The 18,166-nt window shown below is 29.0% G+C and overlaps 2 protein-coding genes across 2 annotated transcripts; one reads left to right on the top strand and one right to left on the bottom strand.

Moving 5' to 3' along the window:
* The first annotated feature begins 587 nt into the window (after positions 1-587).
* On the top strand, positions 588-9,220 carry LOC126845821 (retinoblastoma-like protein 1). The gene is made up of 17 exons (XM_050584750.1): positions 588-990; positions 1,072-1,211; positions 1,297-1,497; positions 1,557-1,744; positions 2,285-2,445; positions 2,626-2,758; positions 2,831-2,910; positions 4,565-4,740; positions 4,857-5,067; positions 5,141-5,344; positions 5,624-5,804; positions 6,567-6,727; positions 6,793-6,969; positions 7,153-7,267; positions 7,397-7,518; positions 7,949-8,125; positions 8,804-9,220. Exons 1-17 carry the CDS (start codon positions 844-846, stop codon positions 8,975-8,977), a joined length of 2,748 nt encoding a protein of 915 aa, XP_050440707.1. The 5' UTR covers positions 588-843; the 3' UTR covers positions 8,978-9,220.
* Positions 9,221-11,304: 2,084 nt separating this feature from the next.
* Positions 11,305-13,559, bottom strand: LOC126845818 (uncharacterized). Its single transcript, XM_050584746.1, has 3 exons — positions 13,482-13,559; positions 12,151-12,361; positions 11,305-12,070 (listed from the first exon to the last, which is right to left on the bottom strand). The coding sequence occupies exons 2-3, from the start codon at positions 12,300-12,302 to the stop codon at positions 11,719-11,721; spliced, it is 504 nt and encodes a 167-aa protein (XP_050440703.1). The 5' UTR covers positions 12,303-12,361; positions 13,482-13,559; the 3' UTR covers positions 11,305-11,718.
* Positions 13,560-18,166: the final 4,607 nt, after the last annotated feature.

Below are 18,166 nucleotides of genomic sequence, written 5' to 3'. Positions count from 1 at the left end.
ATTTAATCTGTTATATTATGTTTCATTTGATAATGTCTTATTTTAAAATTTAAATTGTATTAGTTTTAGTCATGTTTTGTTAAAGTTTTATGTTAAATTCTGCAATGCTTGCCTGTAAGGACGTAATTTTTTATTTGCTCTCTTCAAATAAATATTATTATAATTATAATTAGCATCTTGAGGGAGCTGGTGCCTAGCACTCGTAGCCCCCTCACCTAATTGCACCACTAAAGTTGAGAAAAATTTTAATTTCATAGTAAACTTCAAAATTTTAAACTATGAAAATAATAACGTTGGTGAACTAGTCAAGACATCCCAGTGGGAGTAACCTCAGGTCATGTAAATAGTGTAAATATGAAAATATTTTTTTTATAAATAACAATAAAATAAAATTGAAAAAAATATTACCCGTCAGATTATATAGTTTTCTATCTGGCTACACTGGGTTATTAAATAATGAATATTATTGACATCGCACCACGAGCTGATTATCTTAAATCATGCTTTGTACATAGGCTCCTTGGCTTTTGTTGTTCACCTGGTTTCCCGCCATCTACCTACTACATGATATCACTGTTTGTTGTTCTTCTGCGATCTGCCCGCGTTTACTTGATAGACGACGTGTTGGTTTGCTTTATTGTTAAGCATTTGACTCTCCATCTGCATGGTGCATTTGCTTTTTAGTTTATTTGTTTATCGAGTGATTGTTGTTGTCATTCTATAGTTATTATAGTTTTAATAGTGATTTCGCTAAAATAGCCATCATTGAATGATGTACCTAGTTATTTAATTACTTTCGTTGTTTAGACAAATTAAAAACCTCAGTGTACACTTGAAAATACTATGGGCGTACCTAGAAACATCGGTGTGGATGCGGAGGTCTTCAATGGCAAATATCAGGAATTGTGTAAAGGTTTAAATTTGGATAAGAACGCAGCAACCAGAGCGTGGACCACTTATTGTGCTGTTAAAGATAACTATTCCCTTGATGTAAGTTTATACTTGTTACATGTTAGGTACCTAGTTAGTATGATTATGCAAAGTTAATTTTCTATGATACTTTTTATTTAGGGAGATCCAAGTCATTGGTTGGCTTGTGCTATATATGTGGCATGTCGTAATGTAACTGAGCAAGCAGTTGGAGATAGCGAAACTCTGATTGAAGGAAACTTGGTCAGCTTAACACGGTTGCTTCGTCTTTGCAATATTAAGTAAGATCATACATTATTACTAAGTATTACAAATTATTTATATTGCTTAACATTTAAATAAATATATTTTTTTTTTGTTCTGTAGCTTGATAGATTTTATAAGCAAGAGTAAAAAATGGGCAGATATGATTAATATGCCGTCTGAACTGCGCAATAAAATTGAAAAATTGGAAAATAACTTTGCTGTTTCAATGGTTATATTTAAAAAATTTCAACCGATTTTTACAGCTATGTTTAATGATACTAAGGATGAACAAATGAAACCTCGCTGTTCTAAAAAACAGAAGTATAGTATTCATAATATTGATGCGATTATTTTTCTTAATAATAATTTTTTTTTTTCAGAGTCTCTTGTTCATCTTTTAAACTTTTCGAGTTCTGTTGGACTTTATTTATTTCTACAAAATCTGAATTTCCAACTTTAAGTAATGATTTGGTAAACTCTTATCATTTGTTATTAGCTTGCTGTGATTACATTTATTCAAATGTTCTTATTGCTGACTTAAGAGATCTTCTCAACACGTCATTTGGTGGTAATTTTTGTTTGCTTACAATTATATGCTTGCATAATTTTGTTAAGATTTAAAATCTAATTATTATGTTAAATAATATAAACCTGGTTGACTGTTTTTATAATAATATAATTTGATAATCTTAAAGACTGCGCTCTGAACAGCATCAAATACATAACGGGTCTACATTAGGTAATAAGCACTTTTTTGTATTACTATTCAATTAAATCTATTTTTTTCTTTTATATATAAATAAAAAATATTACGACTATTATTATGTTTTGTGTCTCTTAAAACTGATTACAACTACAGAAAATTATACATATTTTGTGGTATCTCCTCAATTCATTGTGTATGTAATATAAAACATAAAATCAAGAAAAATCTTTAATCTTCTTCAAATTATATTATACTATTATATTGGTTATTAGGCTGAACAGTCAAGTTAATTATGGTTTCAAAAAAATATCATTATAATATAGATAAAATATAAAATTTTTAAAAAGTAAGTCTGTCTGAATCTTTTGAATTGTTGGAATTAAAATTTGGTTTTTTTTTTAGGCCTACCACAAGATTTTGGTTCTAATTCTTATGTACCACCAACCAAACCAATTTGTATAATTGATTATTTGTGCAAACATTATGAAGGCATAGCTACTGAGGCCAATTCAATTGAAAAATATGCTTGGAAAGTCAATTTAAAAAAATTGATTGAGAGACGTGTAAGTATCTAATTTTTATTTTTATAATATTAGTTTCTGAGAAGACTAAAACTGTAATAAATTACTACTTAGTACCTATTCGTCATAGACCACATGCAATGTTCTACCAACTTGTTTAATGTCGTTCTCATTTGATTGATTCTAATATCAAGAATAGTTATTTTTATTTTTTATTTTAAGGTATTAAAAGGAGATTCAGATTTATTTTTACTTTTGGACCCGATTAATTTTGACTTCAATTATAAAGCTATCAATAAGCGCTATGAACAATATGTGCTGAGTGTTGGTGAATTTGATGAAAGGATTTTTCTTTGTTAGTATAAATATGTTTTAAATGTGTTTTAATAATGACCATTTTGCAAAAATTATTTATATTATGTTTCAGCTGACAATGCTAACATTGAAATAGGTCCATCAACTGAATGTACTACTGAAGATTTAGCTAAAGAGATGGAAAATAAAAAGGTATATCTATGTATAAAATGAACAACTTTTCTATAACTTAAAAAGTAGAGTTAAAATTGTTTTCTCTTTCATCTTCATTTTATACTCCCAACGACATTAAAGCCACATTAATCTTCCACTCCCATAGAGCTCGATCTCCTACATCTCGTTCTAACTCGCCAATAAAATCCTCATATCACTCTTTTCCGTCTATCCATATTTTCTTCGGTCTTCCTCTCTTTCCCTCTACATTCATCTTCATAACAACTCTCTCTGCCTCTGCCTCCTCATCTCTTCTCATAACATGAACAACCACCACAATCTATTCTCTCTCATTTTCCCCATAATTTATGCAACTCCTAGACTCCTCCTTATGTATTAGTTTTTTATTCTATCCTGTCTAGTCGCTCTACTTGTCCATCTTAGCATTTTCATCTTCGCTACACTTATTCTCTGTTCAGTTTTCTTGTCTATTGCCCAACATTCCGACCCATATAACATTACTGGCCTCACTACCGTCCTATAAAATTTACCTTTCAATCTTATAGGCATCCTCTTGTCACATAAAACCCCTGACGCTGCCTTCCACTTCATCCATCCACAATTTACCCTATTTTTCACGTCCTCATACACCATTTTTTTGTACAACCAATCTTAAGTACTTGAACCTCACACACTTCATCATCACCCATCTGCATCACCTGTCTTGCCCTTTATCTTTCTCCAAAATCAAACCATATTGCCTCTGTTTTACTCCTACTAATCCTCAGTCCTTTCCCTTCAAGCTCTTCTCCACTCTCCAAGTCTCACCAAATTCATCCAGACATTCTTCCACTAAAACTACATCATCCGCTTATATACACTATGGCACCTCCCCCTTTATGTCTTATGTAACCTCGCCTATATAGGCGCGTTCCAAATTGTGCTACGCGTAGTTGCATTATACAACCAACCGCGCGCGTAAACGTTGTACCTTTCAGTCTATTAACCAAATATAATTGTTGTTTTGACTTTAGAACTACATTATTTTTTGAAAAAAATATTAAAATTTTCTATAAAAATGCAAAAATAAATTCAAATTAGGTAGGTTATCTACCAACCGAAAAATTGGAAAATTGGCTACTTTAAACGCGTTTTCCTCAAAATAAAAATATTTCGCACGCCGTGCAATGTAGCTCAATAAATTTTAATCTGATTGACATGTGGTTTGGCGCATTTTGTTCCTTAACTTCTGGCTTTTGAATGAACCTAAAAGTTTATTAATTATTATTACTCAATAAATAATAAATACTGTTTTTTAGAAATTTTTTATACAAAAAATAGGTATTTTCGTTAAAAATTATTCTGAATTTTTAATATAAAATTTTAGGTTTATGCAAAACGTATGAACGTATTCTAACAGAAAAATTTTAGAATTTTTATTTTAGATAATTAGAGCAACCTGTACGCTGCACGGCGCAAAAACGAAAAGCCAGATTCAAACAGCTGCAATGCCACCATTTTTAATTTTTTCGATATGAAACTTTTTTGTAAAATACTTTGAGTTGACAATTTCATGATGTAATTTATTTCATTTAAATAAATCTTACCATTTTTTCAAAAAAATATCTGAAAAAACGGCTGTTTACACGACCCTCCCCCATTAAACTTAAATACAATTTTTTTTTCATTTTAGAACAATTTATTTAATTATCATACTCCTCTTACTGGACAAAATTATTTGAAACCAAAAATTGATAATTCCGATCAAAGTACACCTATAAAAAATGCTACAGATATGGTATTCAAGATTGAATCTATTTTAACAGATTTTTTACCTCAGCCGTCAGATAAATTGTACTTATTACTAAAGTAAGTGGGCTCAATTGCCATTTGGCATTAAATAAAGACTTTTACCTTTTTCATAGTATTAAATATTATATTTAAATATAAGCATTATAATCGGTATAAACGTTGTTACTAAATAGGTCTTGTGCTGTAAATGTGAAAGATGAAATTGAATGTTTAATTGCCAAACTGGGCAATAAATTCTGCACACAATATTCCTTTATTGATAGAAATGCTGCGTTAAACAATGATATTGCTGAAAAAAGGTTTCACTTGGCGAAAGTTTGGTTTTATAAACTATTTGAAAGTATTGTTGCTAAAGAAGCAAAAAATCCAAAATATGATATTAGGGTATGTTATAGTAAACAACAATTTTGTAATATATTTTTTTAAACTAATTATAGTGGTTTTTTTTTTACTTTAGTCTTTAATTTCTCATAATGTATTTCATGAGACACTTCTTGCTTGCTGCTTAGAAATGATATTATTTGCTTACAATTCACATTGTGCGTTCCCTTGGGTTATGAACGCTTTAGAAATACATCCATATCATTTATACAAGGTCATTGAAGTAGTTGTACGTGTGGAAGATAAATTACCTCGAGATATGGTGAAACATTTGAATCGGGTGAGTGTAGTTGTGTATTAAAAGATATTAAGTGAACAGTATTATAATTATTTTTTTTTATGTATTCAATTAATTAAATTTAATAATAACGCTATTTATAATTTGATCCTACAATAATAATAATTTTTCTTTTTTATAATTTATCTATTATAATGTGTCCACTATACTATGTTTTAAAATTTATTTTTTTTAATTTTATTTTTTTCATAATAACATTTTTACCTTATTTCATAACTTTTAAAATACATAACAATATTTAATGAGTGTATTTTTTTCTAGGTTGAAGAACAAGTTTTAGATAGTTTATCTTGGCAAACTCATAGTCCATTATGGGATTTAATTAATAAAAACGAAAAAGAAATTCCTAGATATGAAGATATTGCTTTGGTCAATATCATAGGAACACATGCATCTAATCAAAATTATAAAGTAGAGATTAATCAGACTACTCATCATAAAGGTATTAGAAAGAGTTAGCTATTAACTTACCCGAATTTGTGTAGAACTGGCGTACAATTTTAGAATTAGAACTTGCTGGATAACTCAAATAATACTAAAAATACTTCATCTTTAAGATAAAAGAAACCTTCATTCTTTATTTTAGCATTGACATAAAAGGCTATTCAGATTTTTCGGTTAGGTTTGTGTAAAATAAAATATTTTGTTATTTACAAAAGGTTAACCCTTTCAGCATAAACAACATACACATTTATGTAAGTAACTGTGTTCTAATCCCTATTCTAGTATTTTAACTGGTGTTCTAGTGTGTTGCATAACAAATAGTTTGTGCTGAAATGGTTAAAAGTAAAATTGTACATAGTTTTAATAATGTATTAGGTGTTTAAGAATCACATAATATTGTTTAAAGATTACTAAATGTAAATAAGTTTTTAAGTAGCATTACATCAATATAAACTTTGTTTTTAATTTATTAATTTTTTTATTAATTGGGTGAAACTACAACAATTGGGACCTGACGAATTTTGCAATCATCTGTAAGACAATTAACACTTAAAAAATTAATAAATATTTTTGTTAAATAGATTAATGCGCAGTTTATTTTTATTATGCGTATATTATCACAAAATGTCGTGTGTTAACTTATTCATTTTCATGTAACTATTAGATTTGTAGGTAGCTATTTTATCAATTTTTTTTTGTTGAAAAAAATCAATTTGATACAAATTACATATATTGGTGTTCTTATTTTTATGATTTTCAGATAGTCCAGTATCTGACAGATTTATATCCCCAGCACCTGGACAACCTAATATTATGAGATTAGGACGTCAGATTCCTGTCAATGAAAATAGGCAACCTTATTCTTTGCCTCGAATGGCACCAAATAAAAAAATAGGAACGTTTGGATTATTTTATAGAAAAGTAAAGAATGAAGTAATAGTGTATAATTTAATATTTCTCATAACATAATTTTTTTGACTTTTCAGTTTTATAATTTGGCTTCTGTACGCATGCAAGATCTGTGTTACCAGTTGAGTATTAATGAAGATCTAATGCGCAAGATTTGGACTTGTTTTGAACACGTCATTATTGTACATGCAGATATGATGCGTGATAGACATCTAGACCAAATATTGATGTGTACTATATACATAATTTGTCGAGTTAGTGTTATATATATATATTTTTTTTTTGTATGTATAGGACTGCAAATGGCTACAATTGCATGTTGCACCTGATATTTTGTTATACTAAAATTTTGAAAAAGATGACCTATGCATAACATATTTATTTGTATAAGCTTTCTTATATAGTAATATTTCATATTTTTCTTTAAAACTGAACAGGTTGTGAATTTAAATTTACGATTTCAAGACATTATGAAATGTTACCGTAATCAGCCACAATCAGCGTCACATATTTACCGCAGTGTATTAATATCTTCAAAAATATCTAGTCAAGGTAAGTTTACTAAAAAATTATAACTATACAATCTGTAAAAATAAAATAAGTTGTGGGCCATTTTAAAAGTTAAAAACGCAAGTTTATGAACAATTTATTAAGATAAAATGTTTTAATTTGTTAAAACAGAGCAAATAGAAAGTGATGGGTCGCAAAGTGATGAAGAACGTATTGATCTTATTAAATTTTACAATAAAGTATTTGTCTATGAAGTAAAAGATTATGCTTTAAGATATTCTACAAACACTTCAGTAAGTTACTACTACTATTATTAATACAAAAACAGCTCTTTCATTATTATGAAAACTGCTCAACTAAAGACACAAAAACTGAATAAAATAAAAGGGTGTGAATAGTTGAATAAGTTTAGTAAATTATGTAAGGCTTACATTGTCAAGTAAAAACTAGTCCAGAGAGAGGAGGTTTACAAGGTACTTTTTAGGTTGCTTGATAACATTCTTAATTTGTATGAGACACTTATTGTAACTCGTAGATTGATGGTATAGTAAAGTATAAAACTTGTGATTGGTCACACTTTTGAATGGGTCTATTAGCAACCCCTTCAAATATTAATCCTTCCCAACTAAACAAAGGTTATGTATAGAAAATGATGTATGTTAATACAAGTGTTATTTATTTGTTAATAACTAATGATAATTTACTTTTCTTATTTAATTTTAGAATGAAAATCTCGTTTTGTCACCTTTGCCAGCTACAAAATCTCAACTGCATTCACCGACTACTCGACGTGTTAGTGATAGAATTCCAATATTTATTCGTAAACTTGAAGCACCCGGTAGTCCAATTATATCGCCAATAAAACCATTGAGCTATTGTATTAATCAAAGTCCAAAAAAAGTAAGAATTTTTTTTCTTATAATATGTAATGTGTATTACACAAAGAGAAATATATATATATATATATATATATTTTTCAGTGTTAATATGAAGAAAATAACGAGATTTTAAATTTACCCTAGTATATAGTAGCATTGATTAAAAAATATACAAATTAGGGGTGCTATACATAAGAACGGCGATTGATTTTATGGTGGCAACAGAGGTACCCTCATCATAGTTTACTACTATCCGCTCGTCTATAAACAATGACAATTGTTCTCTCTATTGCTAGCCTGAATACTGCATAAACCCGGTCGCCGTTTTTATGCTGTTTAGAACCACTATCTGTATACAGTGGAGTTATTTGGGGGAAGGTTTGTAGGGGGGCATTTGCCCCACCATTGATTTTTATGGGCTGGGAAAATTTTTGGTACGTAAGGCTGTAAATTATCCGTTTTTTTTAGGCAATTACCTACCTTTACTAATAATGAACCGTCTAAACTGACTACCTAGTATAAGAAAGGTTTATATTATTTGTGGTTATTTGTAACTATAAATTACTGTTATTAAGTATGTTAATGATTTTGAGAATATCTTTGATATTGTCTCATATTTATTTTTTATTATAATTTAAATGTGTTATAAGTAATTTTAGAGTATCATTTTATAAATTAACCAATTGATGTGTGTTTTTAGGATTTACAACATATTAATTTGATTACTATGCGTGCTATTACCAAGAAAAGAAACATAAATGACGAACATGTTAATGGACCAAATGCAAAACAGAAACCTCCATCCCCTCCGGTTATAGCTAAAAGATTACAAGGTCTTTTAGAAGAACGCTTAGAGCATAATATTGATAAATAATTTTCTTTCGCTTAATCTTCTTCATTTATCTTTCTAGTGAATTTTATACTTTAAATATAAAATTATGTGTGCTTTTAAAATTAAATTAAAACATTTTTTTTAAAAGAAATTTGTGTGTCTGTGAATGGGAGTATGTATTAATTTCTGTTTACATGTGTGTAAAACTTTGCTTCTAGTTTAACAATTTTTATATATTCTGGATCTCTTGTAATTTTTATAGCCTATTTTTTAAAATTATATTTTATTTAGTATTAATATGATATTGTATTAATTTAACCCAATGAATAAATTTAAAAAATATAAAATATTAACATATAATTTTGTATACTTGAATTTAATAATCCTATGTATTTGTAGTAATTTTTATAACTTAAATTAGATTTTAATATTTTATGTAAATTATACTTTCTCTTTGACTTTAACATTAATAATTTATCATTCTACTAATATTGATTGTTACTCAATGTAATTGCACAACATTTTTGTAAAATGTTGAAAATAATATCAATGAACTTCATATTTTAACTAATATTAACTGTAAGATTATTTATGATAATATATTTGTCGTGCAATTAATTAATTTACCTTTATTAGGTATTTTATGTATAAATATAACATTAAACAAATTATTTACATATATATATTTATAGATTCACTATTCTTTGTTTAATTTTTAAGTAAAATTAAAAATTACTTTATGAAAACATTTTGCTTTTTGATATTATTTGTACTCGTGTATAATGTTTGTTGTCATTAGTGATAGGAAATATTTGAATGGTTTGACATTTGAGAGTATTCTAGATTCAAATCCTTTGAATACTATTCGAATAGTTATAATATTTATTTAAAAAATTGTATTTGTAAATCTATATGTTATATATTAGCTAGCTTCGATGCAAAACTAATAATGTATTATTTTTATGATAATGTGTTTTCTTGTTTTGTACTCAACACGATAATTTTTTTTTCTACGGACCAATTTATTTGAGTAGCATCTTCATCGATCCAAAATCATATATTATTATTACTTAATAGTGGTTAAAATTTGATATGTATAATCCACTTCTTTGCCAACAAAACTGGTATAATCCCTAGTAAAATTTACATGTTTTTAACTTTCAATATTTAATTAAATTTAATACGCTTTAAATGATTAAAAAACGAAACAGACGTCATTTTTATGAAACATTTGTTAGGCATATTATCATTAATTTCATTCGCCTCTCATCCCCACAAAGGCAGGTGAAGTTTTGCACTTTATACACAATACTTTTGCAACAGCTGAACCGATTTACTGAAGTATAAAATTAATAACAAATCATATCTGGAAAACAGAAAGTACTTAAAAAGGTTAAACGTTCTAATGCTCGAAAATAAAAAATAAAATTTTCACAAACTGTTTTATTTTGTAAGCTTAAGTACTTAGTACTTTTAAATTGTTTTTAAAAAAAAGTTAAATTTTGGCCTTGACTTAGTAGTAATATACTTAGTAGCTAATAATAGACTAAACCCCAAATTTAAGTTCTTAAATTTAAAAAAACATCAGTGTTCTTATAATTTATTTTATTAGACAACGAAAAGTTATGGAAATAGTACAAAAAGAATTGAAGAAAGAGTTTCGTAGAAACTTTTTCAGCGTACGGTTTATAAAATTCTAAATTCGTTATGAAAAAGTGAGTTGCGTAACTGTAAAATATTTTTTATTATTGCAAAATACAAAACATTTTTTTTTCAAATTTTTAAGTAGCTAAAAATTGACAAATAAATTCAACATTTTATTAAATTTTTATGCTGACTCAAGGTCAAATTTTTTTTTTTATTCTGACACGTCTAACCACTTTTTTGTTTCAGAACTTCTAAAATAGTTTTTTTTTTTTTAACATTTTATTGGTAAAACAAACAATCTGTAATTATTATATTACAATAAGTCCGTAAGCGGAAATAATACAATGACTTGGATACACATGAATAAAAGCAGCCGCCCAATGGCGGCACTCTTTAACTTGAGGGGAACTCTATAATAGTAACTATCAAATATAAGTAACTTCAAAGTTTGGTATTTTGCTAAAATGGGCAATATCAGAGTTGTAAGAACATGAATTTTTCGTATTTTAATCTAAAAAAAACTTAAGCACTTATAGTTATATGCAATAAAATAATAATGAAAACCCTTAACCATAAAAATTATATACTTTTATTATTATTTTATTTCGTATTTTAGATCACCGCTTAACATCTTTTTATTCCAGTTCTTACAGTTCCTATTAGAAATAAGTCTTCGTTATCAGACGTACAGCGATGTACAATTTTCAGAGTTTTTGGTTTAATTCCTAAGAATTTATAGGCTCTTTAATATGGAATGGAATGGCCCTATAAAAGTATTAAATTAGGTATATCTAGATATTATTATTTTAGTCTTCTTCTTATTGTCCATTTTTTTTTTATTATTGTTAATACTGCGTTGTATATTATTTTTTGTACAAATTGCCCGATTAGGCGTAATAAAACTGTACAATAGGACGGGTTAGGATTTCTAGTATTCTTGTTGATTTTACAGTTTCGACCTATTTATTTATTATAAGGTAAAACTATCACTTTTTTAGCATTGTATTTACAGTACACAAAATGCACATTGCACAATAATGTTTAGGTATCTTTAGATCCTCTTTGGATTTTTGGAATTGGTTTCTAACAACTAAATGTAAAGTTTAACAACATAATATAATTTATTTATTTTCTTGCTATGTAATAATATGTTCCCAAGTCATATTACTGATAGTGTAGCGGAGTACAATGGGATTGGCCGTTTTTATGCGATCCATGGCATAAAACATTTGGTATAAAGTGATGTCAACTGTTGTTTTGTACACCAGTAATTCTCGGTTCTCGATGTCGTCATGACCGCCAAAAGTGGAATGCATTATTTTTCGCAATTTATCTAAATCACGGATATACCTTGGCGTTTCTTCCAGAGTAATCGCCACGATATAGCCAGAATATTGGCTTTTGAATCCGTCCAAGTTCCCGAAATACTTGATTTTGTCACGAATCATCACCATAATTCTATCGCACAACGCTTCACATTCTTCCATACTGTGTATTGGTAAACAATTGAATTCTATGCGTGTAAATTGAAATATCTCCATTAGCACATAAACGTTATGGTAACCTACCTGCGAGTTGTAATTAAAACAGAACAGCCATTCTTTTTGATTTCGTCCAAGGCGTCCCATATTATTTGCTTGGTAACCGGATCAGTTCCCTCGGTCGGTTCGTCTAAAACGACCAACACTGGCTTTCCAATCATAGAAATGGCTAATTTCATCTTCAACGTTGTCGCATGGCTATAATAAGCACAACACTGATCTTTATACTTTTCGAGTTCTGTAAAAATGATTTATAGGTAAATAATAAATACTGTTATAAAAAAGCCAGTACAGTGGGATCGGGGCATAGTGGGGACGGAGAGGTCACAGGTCTACAGATTTTATTATAACTGAAAGTGATAAAATCACTTTTAAATAAACGCTTCGATGCGAATCTGTGGACAGTATGTTCAAACCAGTTATAGCGGTTTAGAAGATATCGTGGGACCAGCAATAATGTACTTAAAATTTAATATTTAGTCTTGTGCAGGGTGGATACGATAAGGGTTGATCGTCTGTCTATAAAAATGTACTGTCATAGTTACCCATGTATCGTAATAAACAATTTAATGAAAATATGTTTATTACCTGTTGACTGTTGATTCACACACACATAGCAACCAAGAAACTGACTACGGCCAAAGTGTAAATTTACCCTATTTTGGGGTTTTTCCTTAAAAAAAAAAATTTGACTACAGATTTTTGAGAAAATTGTATATGTTATAGTTCCATTTTAGATTTACCTTTGGTCTAATTTTCAGATCTAAATCTCTAAAACTTTGCTTGAAAAAGTGAAATAAAGAAAAAAATTCTATCCCTTCTAAAGGGAAAGGGTTTATGATATATTTTTGGTTTGTTAATGTTTGTCGATAGTACTATGTTTGAAGAAAAATTCATATAAATTTGGAACATTTTTGACTATTTTTAAAAAAGTTATAGAGCATCGTAATTTTAAGTTGAAAAATTTGTAAATTTTTTGGGTGTTTTTCTCGATTTTGATGAGGAAGGGGTGACTTTTTTAATTTTTGGCCCAATAGAGTATCTTTCAGATATGATTTCTGATCTATAGAGTTGCAACACGAAGAAATCGGTTGAGTGGTTTACGAAATATCGTGGGTCCAGACACAAAAATAAAAATAAACACATTATTGTAAAATCAATACCTTCTTAGCTACGCATCGAAGCTAAAAAAAATGGTTCGTTTGAAATCGTTTTGTTTTTATTTGGTCATCAATTATTTCATTTAAATGATTGCAATAAACCGAGTTTCATTAACGCAATTTTCTTTGTATATAAAATCGTCTTTACGGTTAAAAAAGAATAATATCAAGTTTTTAATTTAATATAGATAGTCTTACGACAGTGTTGAATGCATGTTTCGATCTCGGACGAAAGAAGTTTCCGGGGGACGCCTCTGAGATTGGCGAAGAACTCGAGAGTCTCTTTTCCAGTGAGCATTTTGTTTAATTTTGTATTTTTCAAAATATATCCAACACAATGACGGTTCTTTGTCAATTTCACACCTTTTATGAATATTTTGCCGTACGGACAACAGTTGTCGGAAATTACGTTGATGATGTCGTTTATTCGGGCATCGGAATCTCCCAAAATGGCAAAACATTCGCCTTGGTTCAAACATAAGTTCACTTGGTCCGTAATCTTGGGTTTCAACCAGCCATTTATATTTTGAACATTATCGATCAGCAGTGTTTTTGTTTTCCACAGTTCATTGATTTTTATTTGTTTTATATATTCTTTTTCATCGATCACTCCTTGACAACCGTGTTGATCGTGTCGTTTAAAACCGGATATTATTAATCTGCTAACTAACATTTCAATTTTTCGTGTAATTTTCCAGCGAATTATCACAAATATCGCCAAGTATATAATCGTATCTCCAATTAAAAAATACAAGTCGTATAAAAGTCCTTTGTAATCGTTTGCCTCATTAGGCTCAACAAAAAATTTTAATTTCTTACCAAATCCCACTAAATGAGAACAAAAGTAATCACAAATATAGATAATACTGACATTTTGTCGATGTTGACCATATATTTCATACATATGGAAGTATAATATAATATGTATATTATATTTGATAGATTTTTGTAAATCGATACCGACTTACGTTTACATTCGTTTCTGTATTCGTCGTTTGAACATAAATTGCAGAAGTTATTGTGAAGTGTAATGTCCATAAATTTGAGCGCTGCATGATTGTAGACGTTCGGTGAAAAAAGTGAAAATACGTTGTTAGTCGTAACAACGCTGTACAATATATTGTGTATGTCTATTTCACCATTGCTAATAAGTACAGAAGATGCGTACATATTGCAAAAGATTGGCCCTACCCCAACTGAAAGCATAAATTGTGTTAAAGCAAAGCATAAATAATATTATTAGAATATTTACTTCCTATAAGCAATACACTATATAGAATAATTGTCGTGTTTGCATTGTTGAACAGAGTACTGAATATATACGCTAGAATTAAAATAGATACCATGAAAAGTTCAGTTAACACAAACAACACACCTGAAAAGAACAGGTTCACACAATGCATTATGTTGGATTGGTAAGAAAAAATGTTTCACTATTAACCGTGTAAACATGTGTAAATGCACTAACCGATATCTTTTCGGATGACATCATACAAGTCTAATGCGTACATCATGCCCATAGTTGCCAGTGAAATTAAGGTTAATTTACTAATATCAAAAATAAAGCAAACGATCCAATAAACGACAGGATTCATGTTGGACAGTATTTGCATTTGATAAAACCCAGTAACCCTCTCGTGTAACGGAAATATGACAAATCTAGCTCCGAATATTACACAGAACACCACTAATAACTGAGTACTTGTAAAAGGTATAAAAAGTTCATATTCTTCATGGCCGCACGAGTAATAAAAAAAACTTTCCAGTGGATGGTTGTACGTAACGATTTCGCCATTGGCTACAGTTTGCAATTCAGTGTTTGAATAAATGTTGATTGCAATCGGAAGTGAATGCAAAGCAACGGGGTTAAAGAATAGTTCCGTTTCGTATTCCTTCAGTTCGAACGCAGCGATGTATTTTTTATAATAACTTTCTATATCTTTGCTGCCGATTTTCAATAGTTCTGAAAAATGACCCATAAAAATAAATGTTTTTAGTCAAATTATAAGTAAGATTTCGACACCTATTTTTTTTAACGACGGTGGAAATGTTTAAATGTGAATTCAGGACAGTGCATTTATGTATATACGAGGAGTACGCGGATTATAGCAATGTTAAAGTAAAGTTTATTATCAGGCATCGGCGGGTAAACCGGTTATTTAAGGTTTTGAGGAGATTGAAAGCGGTCGGGATTTTTGGACGTTTTAAACCGAAAAGTCTGGCAAAATTACACCTACTTGGGTTCGATTTAAATTCTGTAAAAATAGTGGTTTATCAGCTTCTTTCCTACGTTATTGTGGCAATCGTTTTTTGATACTTTAATTCAAATTGTGTTTAAATCCTATTTGAATATCTCAAATTTCTCAAATTTTTAGTATTCACTTCATTGGCTTTTTTAAGTAAATGTAACAATTTTTCAAAACTCGACTTCCACAATAACCTGGAAATAAGGTGGATCAGCTAAATTATTTTTACAGAATTAAAATCCGATCATTATAAGTAGGCGTAATTTTGTCTGGCTTTTAGGACTAAATTGGTTTCTTTTAGGAACAAAATGGCTTTTACACGCAGAAAAAATTGTACAAGTTAAAAATTATACCCTGAACCTTATACAAATTAACTTGAAAATAAATTGACATGGTCGAAATTTTTAAAACCCTTTTTTCTTATGTTGCCTATATAAACCCCCTAAAAGCCACTTGCTTCCATCTCCTAATGTTGATGGTCTAATTCTCGTGATCCACATTGTGTGCATTAACATATTATTTTTTCGACGTTCTCGTGCTTGATTAAGCCCGGTTTATCCGGGCTAATGATTCGAATTACTTTGATTCAATAATTATTTATACGAAGGTTTACCATCATTAACATCGTCTTTTATTGGTACAAAAGATTCATTAAGAAACCGTTCATATTCTTTAATACGATTGGAGTGTTCATTTCTAACTAATACCAAAGGATATTGGTATATATGGTAACTGTTTCGAATTTTGTCAGGAACGGGAAATGTGACGACAATCAAAGTAATTGTTAATATACTGAACGATCCCAATACTATCAATAATAGCGCCTATAAATGTTGAAGATTTTTAAAGACATCTGAAAATTATATTTGTTTTCTGTACTTACAAAAAACCCGAAATTAAGTATATATCTTTTTGTAGAAATACATTTCTTTTTTAGAAGTGTCCAGAATTGTAGAAAAATTAATGACAATCCAGAATAGTATTTTGTGTCCATGCTCCAAATTTCAGAGAGTCGACGAAGTGTACTAAATTTGTATTGATCTTTGGTTTTAATTTTCCCAGACCTTAAAAATCAATTAGATAAGCTATAAGATAAAATTATTTATATTATAAATAATTGTAATATGCGATCGTAATAAATATTTGAGAGGGTGGAAACTTTTAAGTATCTCGGGGGAAGGGGGGGGGCTTGATATAACCAGTGGTGGACATGAAGTACAAAGAAAAATAAGTGCAGGAAACTAATGATTTAGAATGCTGTGACCACTCTTCAAATCAAAGATACCAATGTTGTTATTAGACCACTTGCATTATATTCCTGTGAGACGTGGCTCTTACAACGAAACCCGATGAGAAAAAGTTAGCGATATTTAAAAGGGAAATATTAAGACAAATGTTTGCTCTTAAAAATAATATGGAAACTAACGAATACGAGCGCAGAACCAATGATGATCTAAATAGATCATATAATCAGATGGATATAGTGGTAATAATAAAAAGCAAAAAGATTAGATAGGTAGGACATGGTTGGAGTAAGGGAAAATGTTAAATAATATAACTTCATGGGTTCTAGATAAGAAAAGACCCTATGGAAGATCAATACAACGATGGCGTGGCTGTATACATCAGGACCTACGTTTGATGAACGATGGCAGGACGCGATAGTTGCGGCAAGGAGCCTACATAATCTATAATAAGGCATAAATAAAATAAATACATATACATAATTGTTTTTTTTACATGAAATACACATCGTTGATAGTTGTTTTTTTTACAGCTAATGACCCAACACCAAATGTATTTTTGTTAATTTCTATGTGCTGAACAAGTTTTATTAAAATACTATCATCTCTTATCGGTAGTATGTATATTAATTGATTGTTGTATTCCGATAATAATTTTACTTCAGGAACAAACTTGCTGATCAACTTTCCCAACACGTCGATATTGCATTCAGATCCAATGTTTATTTTCAAGGAATAGTTATCAATACCTTTAAGAAGTATAATTCTAAAAAAGCTGAGTAAATTAAAAAATGAAAATATAAATTCATCATAAGTAAATAAATAATACAAAAATATCTCAACTGTAATCATTTCTCTCTAAAATAATAGAAATGTTGTACATTTTCTTTTTGAAAACATTTTTGTTTATGTTATTTTGCAATATTGCATATTGTAGTAGAATGATTATTAGATTGATAGAATGTATATTTAATAAAAAAAAATTGTATCACTTAAATTATCTGGACTATTAATGTTTTGTGTATTATTATCTGTCTTGATGTGATTTGCATTGAATTTATTGAGCATTATACTTGTTATATTTGTATTATTTTATAAAATATTATTATTATTAATATTACAAAATAACTAAATACCTATTTACTTTTTTTTAGAAATGTCCACAGCTCAATCAACTTTTGGAACTTAAATGGTAACTTATATATTTAGCCAACTTTTTAATTTAAGAATAATTTGTTGAAAATGTTGACTTAAAGATACTTAAGTTTAAAATTTAGAACGGGAGAAAGAATGGAGTGTATTATGCACGTATTACGCTACTGCACAAGACCACCTCCAGACCTTAATTTCAAACTTGAGTAGGTAATTTTAAAAGTTAATACCAATAATTGGT

The sequence above is a fragment of the Adelges cooleyi genome, unplaced genomic scaffold (assembly GCF_023614345.1).
Source record: "Adelges cooleyi isolate 19-005CV unplaced genomic scaffold, UGA_ACOO_1.1 ACOO_flye_CR_arks_rails_tigmint_CR_PRNA_8, whole genome shotgun sequence".
Classification (NCBI taxonomy): domain Eukaryota; kingdom Metazoa; phylum Arthropoda; class Insecta; order Hemiptera; family Adelgidae; genus Adelges; species Adelges cooleyi.
This window is presented reverse-complemented; position numbering and strand designations above follow the sequence as displayed.

Bases quoted from the DNA above. Each gene is read 5' to 3' on its own strand.
- LOC126845821 (XM_050584750.1), top strand. From the start codon at position 844: ATGGGCGTACCTAGAAACATCGGTGTGGATGCGGAGGTCTTCAATGGC. The intron at 2,759-2,830 runs GTTAGTATAAAT...ATTATGTTTCAG, and splicing joins TGATGAAAGGATTTTTCTTT to CTGACAATGCTAACATTGAA. The intron at 7,519-7,948 runs GTAAGTTACTAC...ATTTAATTTTAG, and splicing joins GATATTCTACAAACACTTCA to AATGAAAATCTCGTTTTGTC.
- LOC126845818 (XM_050584746.1), bottom strand. From the start codon at position 12,302: ATGAAATTAGCCATTTCTATGATTGGAAAGCCAGTGTTGGTCGTTTTA. The intron at 12,071-12,150 runs GTAGGTTACCAT...ACCAATACACAG, and splicing joins GTTTTAATTACAACTCGCAG to TATGGAAGAATGTGAAGCGT.